The following is a 9,481-nucleotide window of genomic DNA, read 5'->3' on the forward strand; positions in this document are numbered from 1 at the left end:
AGGGTCCCATGCAGCCCCCATGGCCCATAGCACCAAAGCCGCGCCCCCCTTTGATCTCATGGCCTGCACGCATTTGCTTGCAGGGCTGGTCAGCCCTATGGGGCTCATTGATTCATCTTTTGTCCCTTAAATCCTCTTATTAAACATCTAGACCAGCCCTTGAATACCTTGGTTTGCATCCCTTTTTCAACGATTCACAAAACGTTAAGGATACTTTGCAAAAACATGAGATGCACAAATATGGAATTGAAAACCATCTTCCTCACAACTTTCACACAACATCAGCATACATGCAATATTATGGATTGAATGGTGCATGAAAAAGGGTTTGAAAACATGCCTTGTTCCTTTATTCCTACGAGATACGAGAGACGGCGCGACGAGAGACGAATGAAACTCAAATCTTCTCCTTCCTTCCTCCCTCTATGGTTCGGCCCCTAGAGTCCTAGAGTGTGTGTGTGTGTGTGTGTGAGATGTGTGTCCTGCTGAAGAGTGTGGGAGACGTAAGTTTCTTGGGGTGGTAGGGTGGGGTTTTATTCAATTAAACCATTAAGTTGTTAAGTGGGCTTAAGTTTACCTAATGAGCCATAATTAATTAATTAAATCCTTGTTAATCTATGTCCAATAAAGAATTAATTAAAAACTTAATTTGTACATTAAAATTCCCAACAATATTTAAAATATTTGGTGCTGCTCGTTTCTAATATCGCACGTCCGAAACTACTAATTTTCTCAGCAAAAGTTCGCTACCGATTAAGTTCGTCCCTTACTATAAATAGATTTGCCGCTTTCCTATTTTGAACTTACTAAATATAGAGTTTCTATTTATAAATTTTTAAAAGTAGAAACTTTATCAAAATCGTCCTCGGTTCTCTCGTCTTCTGACGTGCATCGCGTATTCGACTACAGGAAGTTCACGTTAGTTCACATTCATAACGTTTGATTAAATAATCATTAAATTATGCAAATACTTAAAAATGCTTCTGGACAACTCATTTAGATAAATTTCAAATAAATTTTCATGCATGCATGTGGTTAGTGTATTCGGGTGTTCGAACGTCACAATTTCTCTCTACCGTTGATTAATGAAGTTGTCGTATCCGAGTTTCGCGGATTAACGCTGTTGAATTCTAAACTATATTTTGTATATTTTTCTTCGTTTTCCACTTCACTTCGGTTGTTTCTACATAATATCGATTATGGCTTCACAGTGTCGGAGTCCTGTTTCCGAGTGGTTTACCAAGATTTTCACGTCGACTAATTTTTCTGGCCGTCTTTTGAAATTGTACATGCCACGAAGAATATTTAATCACTTGTCATATTCCTGCATTTTTGGACTTGATTGATTCTAAGTTGCCATTCTGAATATTTGTGTTCGTGATCCAACTCATCTTTCGGTTATGTGTTATATTAGTGTCGGGTTTTTCTTTTGAGTTGTTATCAGAAATTTGCTTGGAGTCCCAATTTAAATTTCGAGTTTTTGATTACTCTTTGTTCGTGTTGTTCCGAGTAAATTCATCGGTTGTATTTATATGCATGCTCAGATGTGAAGCCAAAATTATCACAATATCAACATTGTTTTACACAATATCATATAATAACTAAGAAGAAAGTAAAATCCAGAGAAATGATGGGTTGGAATTAGAGGGACAAGCCAGACTCCTCATCCTCATCAAGGGAAGCGGTGTACACAAAGTAAAGTGCCCAAATCAGAGCGAACACACCCGCAAGAATCCACACCAAGAGGTTGTTGCTCAGCCCGAATGGCAGCCCGGTTCCTTCCGTGCTCAACCTCTCGTCCACCAGCGCCAGCGCGGCGGGGCTAGACATGGCTGCCGCACAGGCCGACGCCATAAACGAAGAAGCCGCCACACCCAACTTCGATTCACTCTCCTCTGTACCCTTTCCTCCTTCCATGGTACACCTCACTTTCCCCGTGTTAATATTTGACATCGATGGTAGCCCTGAGGTTCAAAATCAAATGCCCATTTGGATTAATATTCGGCAGTAAGAACATGAGTTGTACACAGATAAAGACGTGGGTTTTATTTACCGATGACGGCAGAGGGCCGCACGGCGAACCTTCTCTGTGCCGGGGCGGCGCGTGCAATTGGCGAGGTGGAGGCGAAAGTAGAGATGGCAGCCATTTTCCTTCAAAGCCCGAGTCCGAGTTTGTGTTGGGAAAAATGAAGAAGGTTTTGTTACCGATAGTGAGTGGATATTTAATATCTGTGCGTCAAAGAGACTCTAGTGAACCACACAGTTTGGATCCGATAGATAGCCCCTTATCCTTAAAACTCAACTACTTTTGGCCACGTGGCATGTCATATTACATTTTGCCCCCGACGAGTTTGAGGGCAAACTGGTCTATGCGTTTGAGATACTAGTTTTTAAATCTCCGTTGTCTTAATTAAACGTGTGTTCAGGTCATTATTAGACTGAGAATGAAATTTTCTACGCAGTCTCTTGTTCACCTACAAAAAATGTCTATGTATTTTTTTATATCGGATGAAATTCGGTACAAAATATTAAAAATCTGAAACATATATATGATATTGCATAACAAATTGGTTTAATCTGATATAAAAGATAAAATTTTGAGTATAAAATTGTAACAACTATATTAATATCAATACTTATTACACTTATTTGTTAGCTCAAATATAATTTGTTATACATGTTTGAGTACTGAAAAATCATATATTAGTGTCAGATATGAAACATTTATTATTTAAATATCATATATTAATACTAGTTTTTCAATATTTGGCACTAAATTTTCATCCAAAAAAGAAGCGTGATTAATTTGAAAATTTGTTATACATGTTTGGTACTAAAAAAATCATATAAGATATAAAACATTTAGTTCTATGATATCATATATTTGTTCCAAATTTTCAATGTTTTTTACCGAGTTTCATCCGAAAAACAAATATGGGTCTAAGAATGCAGAAACATTTTTTGGGCTATTTAGAGACTGCAGAAAAGAATCGGTCTGACAAATAATGAACACACATTTAACTATTGAGATGAATATTTATTGATCATTTGCTCTTTTTTCCCATTTTACTAGGAGATTGTTTCTAAATCACTGGGGCATGGTAGATGATATCCACATGGTGATTGTCTTCATCCACTTAACACATGATACATGTAATAAGTGATAAATTATGACCTCTCATCCATACATCATGGATGAATTGTGACCATGATTTATCACTCAGCACACTGTTGGATCTGGTTTTCTACGCGCCCAAACGCAGCGGAAGTTTTAAAAATTTTAGATCTTGACATTCAAGATGTGTTTTGCTTTGAGCGCTCGTATGATTATAACAAAAACATACATAGGATGTTAGAATCGTTATACCTTTGGTGAATTAATCACTGGACACCAACCGATCCGGTATTACAGATCTGGCTCTTGATGAATCCCTATGAATTTTCTTCAAGAGACTCCTTTCGTGTCGTCTAATCAGGTCGACGACTGAATTGTTTGATCCTCTTCCAAATTGCACTAGTAAATATGGAAGAGATTTTGCGTAGAAGAGGAAAAAATTGAGAAATGACACAACAATATTTCCTTTCAAAAAGGGTTGGCCGATTTTTTTTTCTTTGGAGGTGGAATTCTCGAATGATTGAGGTAGGTGGCTGGGGTTTTTCTTTGCAACCTTTATTTATAATTAAATTATAGTCAATTACATAATTAACATTAATGGGCTTGATTTAATTAATTGGGCTAGTCCAACTAGTTTAATTAATTTAATCAAATCCCATTAAAACTTTAATTATTTATTATGTTGAACTTGTACTCCTACAAGCCCATAAAACATATTACCCACCATATTTAATTTATTAATTAATAAACTCAACTTTTGAGCTTAATAAAATAAATACATTATAAATTCAATATTTGAATTTATTATTTAATTATAAATTCAACTACTTGAATTTTCATCACCTCCAAAATTTAATATTTAATAAACCCAACATTTGAGTTTAATAAATTAAATTCTCAAATTTTATAAATTCAACTCCTTGAATTTATTCTTTCAAAATTTAATTATCATAAATTCAACTCCTTGAATTTAATATATAATATAAATTCAACTTCTTAAATTTACTCTCTCAACGGGAACAAACAATCCAGTACTTGTGTGACCCTCAATGGTTCAGGTATACAGCTAGCCGTGGGTTCACAACTCTGTGTGATCCAGGACATAATCCTTTATTCGGGCTTACCCTAGTTAGCCCCATTCTTTTCATCAACACCTTGATCAAGAATGTCAGAACTCATTTCTGATTGCACCCATCGGATCATGGTAAGAGCGTCTAGTAGCATCGCCCCATGATCCCCTAGGTATCACTGATAGTGCCTGCAAGAACCAGTCGATTATGATTAACGTACAGTACGGTCCTTTCATCTCATATATCCCGATCGAATCTGCAACCATTGGTTCATCGAGGGTTGCATATTAATTCGATCATAATGTGATAACTTTAATAGTGGCATCGCGTGTACTATTGGAGAACTCTTTCTCCAACGTACATCTCATACTCTGGCCAGAGATTCCATGCACTATTATTACATCATATCACATAGGATATCCACACCCGCAGGTGAGCGGTGAATCCCCGACTACAATGCACTGGCTCCTATATGTGTCGCAACTATACCCAACCTCGCCACCTGATGACTCTCCTGGAGCCAGTAAACGAGTCAAAGCACAGCCCTAGCATATAGAGCCTCAGTGTTGTCCCGGGTCGTAAGGACTAATGGTGTACAATCATAACCACGGACTTATCCTCTCGATGAATGATAACCACTTGAAATGTCCGAGGGAGGGTTGTTCGGTATAATCATCATATGACTACCCATCTGCATGTTTGGACATCTCTATGCCCTTACCAAGAAACGCAGTACACAACATCACAGATGCTAGTCTCAAGCTCAAGCGACCTTTATCCATGTTTTAGGCGGCTGAATTGACTAGGAACGAATTTAGATTATATAGTGTTTACAAACGAGTTTCAACATCGAATTACGATTCGTTTGTATTAAAGTATAATCAAGGTCTTTATCTATGTTTGATAACATGTGTATACAGATAAAGAAATAACAAACCATGAAATAATGAATTATATTAAAATAAAGATTGTTAATTACAACTGAGTCAATAAAATCCCTAGCCAATAGTTGGCTTGCAGGGCATCTAGTCTAACAGTCTCCCACTTGCCCTAGAGCCAACTACCCATAAACTTTAATCCCATTGCTTCGCGATGCTTCTCAAACAATGGTCCTGGCAAGGGCTTTGTAAGTGGATCAGCAACGTTATCTGCAGAGGGGACTCTTTCGACTGATATGTCTCCCCTTCCCACAATCTCCCGGATGATGTGGAATTTCCTCAGTATATGTTTGGATCGCTGATGAGACCATGGTTCCTTTGCTTGCGAAACGGCACCAGTGTTGTCGCAGTAAACCGGGACTGGATCAACTCCTTTAGGAATAATGCCCAACTCTTGGACAAAATTCCTCATCCAAACAGCCTCTTTAGCTGCAGCAATGTACTCAGCTTCAGTGGTGGAATCCGCAACGGTGTCTTGTTTAGAACTTTTCCAAGAGACAGCCACGCCATTAAGCATGAATACAAAACCAGAGGTCGATTTCGAATCATCTACATCATATTAGAAGCTAGAATCAGTGTAGCTTCCAATTTTAATTCTCCACCCCCATAGACCATGAACAAATTCTTAGTCCTTCTCAAGTACTTAAGAATGTCTTTCACGGCCTTTCAATGCATTGGACCAGGGTTCGCCTGATATCTGCTTGTAACACTCAAAGCATAAGCAATGTCAGGACGTGTCGATATCATACCATACATAATACTACCAATAGCTGACGCATATGGAATACGTGTCATCATCTCTATCTCTTCATCAGTTTTGGGACACATTGCCTTAGATTGAGTAACACCATGACACATTGGTAAGTATCCTCTCTTGGACTCTTCCATAGAGAATCGTTTTATAATGGTATCGATATAGGTGGTTTGGGTGAGTCCCAACATCCTTTTTGATCTATCCCTATAGATTTGTATTCCCAATACATAGGATGCCTCACCCATGTCCTTCATGGAGAATTTACTTGCCAACTATACTTTAGTTGATTGCAGTAATCCTACATCATTCCATATATTGATCTCTGAAGTTTGCATTCCTTATGCTCAATTTCTACTGATGTGTATCCCTCAGGTTGAGATATATAAATTTCTTCTTTGATATCTCCATTGAGGAATGCAGTCTTTACATCCATTTGTCATATCTCATAGTCATACCATGCTGCTATGGCTAGTAGTATTCTAATGGACTTAAACATAGCAACTGGTGAAAAAGTTTCCTCATAGTCAACTCCTTGTCTTTGAGTATAACCTTTTGCAACCAGTCTTGCTTTGAAGGTCACTACCTTCCCATCCGCCCCAAGCTTTCTTTTGTAGATCTATTTGCATTCTATTGGAACGATTCCCTCAGGTGGATCCACTAATGTCCAGACTTGGTTTGAATACATAGAGTCCATTTCTGACTGCATGGCTTCAAGCCATTTGGTTGAATCAGTATCAGATATTGCTTCTTTGAAATTCATTGGATCACATCCAACATAAGACTCATCATGGCCTTGTTCATGAAGAAGCGTATATCTTGCAGGTGGTCTAATAACCCTATCAGACCTTCTAGAAGCTTGTACTTCAACTACTGGTTCTTGGGAAATGGGTTCAACTTCTATAGTTGAGGGAGTATCTTGAATTTCTTCAAGTTCTATCATCTTGCCTTTTCTATCTAATAGAAATTTCTTTTCCAAAAAGGTGGCATTTCTTGAAACAAACACTTTTGCTTCATTGGGATGATAGAAATAATATCCAACAGAATTCTTTGGATATCCTACAAAGTAGCAAAAAAAAGAATCTACTATCCAATTTGTCTCTCACTGTTTGCTTCACGTAAGCTGGACATCCCCATATTCTCATGTAAGAATATTTGGGAGTTTTTCCCATCCATATCTCATATGGCGTTTTATCCACTTCTTTACTATGGACATTATTTAACAACATTGCCAAAGTTTCAAGCGCAAAGCCCCAAAACGATGTAGACAATTCAGTGAATCCCATCATGGATCGAACCATGTCCATCAAGGTTCGATTTCGACTTTCAGAAACACCATTCAACTGTGGTGTTGGGGTTCAACTTCTATAGTTGAGGGAGTATCTTGAATTTCTTCAAGTTCTATCATCTTGCCTTTTCTATCTAATAGAAATTTCTTTTCCAAAAAGGTGGCATTTCTTGAAACAAACACTTTTGCTTCATTGGGATGATAGAAATAATATCCAACAGAATTCTTTGGATATCCTACAAAGTAGCATAAAATGGATCTACTATCCAATTTGTCTCCCACTGTTTGCTTCACGTAAGCTGGACATCCCCATATTCTCATGTAAGAATATTTGGGAGTTTTTCCCATCCATATCTCATATGGCGTTTTATCCACTTCTTTACTATGGACATTATTTAACAACATTGCCAAAGTTTCAAGCGCAAAGCCCCAAAACGATGTAGACAATTCAGTGAATCCCATCATGGATCGAACCATGTCCATCAAGGTTCGATTTCGACTTTCAGAAACACCATTCAACAGTGGTGTTGCTGGTGGAGTCCACTGTGAGAGAATCTCATTCTCTTTTAGATAATCCAAAAATTCAGCACTTAAGTATTCTCCACCTCGATCAGATCGAAGTGCCTTAATACTTCTTTCCATCTGATTTTCTACTTCAGATCTGAACTCTTTGAACTTTTCAAATGCTTCAGATTTGTGTTTCATCAAATAAACGTACCCATACCTCGAATGGTCATTAGTAAAGGTAATGAAGTAGGAATGCCCATATTTTGTGCTAACACTTAGCGGGCCTACAAACGTCTGTGTGGATCAAATCCAGTAGACCATGCGCTCATTCCACGTTTCCATCGAATGGAGTCTTGGTCATTTTTCCTTTTAGACAGGACTTACAAGCAGGTACAGAATTTTTGTCTGACAAGTCAAACATACATTCTCCCACTAGCTTGTGCATCCTTCTTTGGGAAATATGACCTAGTCTAACGTGCCATATTTGTGTGGGATTTGGATCATCTAACTTTATTTTGTTTGTTTTTGAAATCATGTTTACTTGGACATTCACTTATCATTTCCAGAACATTTCTGGCACATATAATTTCTTATGTCCGGACTTCATGCAGTGAAATAAATATGTTCTAACTTAGCGGGCTTTGTAGGCCTTTTAAGTGTCTTTCAGAGTTTGCCTCTTATTGGGATTGTTTTTCTTGTGAGGGGCAGAACATTTCTTTCCCTTAACTTGTGGGCCATTTTTCGTCCGACGAGAGGCCCATTATAAAAACAACGATTTTCTTATTTCATGGTGATCTCATAAGTCATAAGCGTATTGACTAGCTCTTCAAGGCTATTATATATCTTATTTAACTTGAAGTTCACCATAACCCTGTCAAATGAGGAAGAGAAAGACAACAAATTGATGTTATCAATTAATTCGTTAGGAATCACATATTCCAGGCCCACCACATTCTCAATAAGTGCAGTCATATGTACAACATGCTCATGGGTTAGAGCCCCATCTTGCATGTGTGTAGTCATGAGATCCTTGAAAGTAGTGTGCATCATCGTATGAGTTTCATGTACCATGCAACTCTTGCACGTGCATTCGAATGTCAGCAGCATTCCAAATTTCCTCAAACTGTCCCTACAGTTCATTTGACATAGAAGCGAGCATGTTACACTTTAGCATGTATACTATGGTCTTACCATCTTGCATGCTTTGTCAGTTCAGCAGGACTGACAATATTGTGTATGTCATTTTCTCCGAATTCAGAACAATTTTCCCAACCAGTCTTGAAAATTAGATTCGATTAGCTTGTTGATAATAAAAATGGATTACGTGACGAAATCGAAAATATAATGATATGAAAACAGAATAATGGTTGCTGATTATTTTAAAATAATTTTAAGATATAAAATATGGATTTTATTTTATAAATTTTCCTCCCACTATTTTGACATTTTCACCACCCTCTGATGAAAAAGGAAAATCGTATTTTCTTAGTGGGCACGTAGAGTCCAATTAGCCAATTATAATCTCGAATAATATCAGCCAATTATAATTTCTAAAAGGTAGAATGTAATTGCATCCCCATGCAACCTCCGCGTGTTTCGCCTCACGTTTAATAAGGACCTAATAATATTACGCCGTTTATTTTCGCGTGTCAAACCGACCCATCAATGTTGAATTGTAGTAGACGGTCGCCATGAGTTCCCCCAATAATATGAGCCGAATTCATGAGAGTTCCACTCAATTCATTTCATATGTCCGATGGAAGTCACAGCTTTCCGGCGTACAGGCCTCCCCAATAATATGAGCCATACATT

At 37.7% G+C, this 9,481-nt stretch overlaps 1 protein-coding gene across 1 annotated transcript; it reads right to left on the reverse strand.

Annotated features, from left to right (window-relative positions):
• Positions 1-1,547: 1,547 nt before the first annotated feature.
• Positions 1,548-2,264, reverse strand: LOC142553879 (photosystem II reaction center W protein, chloroplastic-like). The gene is made up of 2 exons (XM_075664405.1): positions 2,054-2,264; positions 1,548-1,964 (listed from the first exon to the last, which is right to left on the reverse strand). The coding sequence occupies exons 1-2, from the start codon at positions 2,145-2,147 to the stop codon at positions 1,642-1,644; spliced, it is 417 nt and encodes a 138-aa protein (XP_075520520.1). The 5' UTR covers positions 2,148-2,264; the 3' UTR covers positions 1,548-1,641.
• Between the last annotated feature and the right edge of the window lie 7,217 nt (positions 2,265-9,481).

The sequence above is a fragment of the Primulina tabacum genome, chromosome 8 (genome assembly GCF_025594145.1).
Source record: "Primulina tabacum isolate GXHZ01 chromosome 8, ASM2559414v2, whole genome shotgun sequence".
NCBI lineage: Eukaryota > Viridiplantae > Streptophyta > Magnoliopsida > Lamiales > Gesneriaceae > Primulina > Primulina tabacum.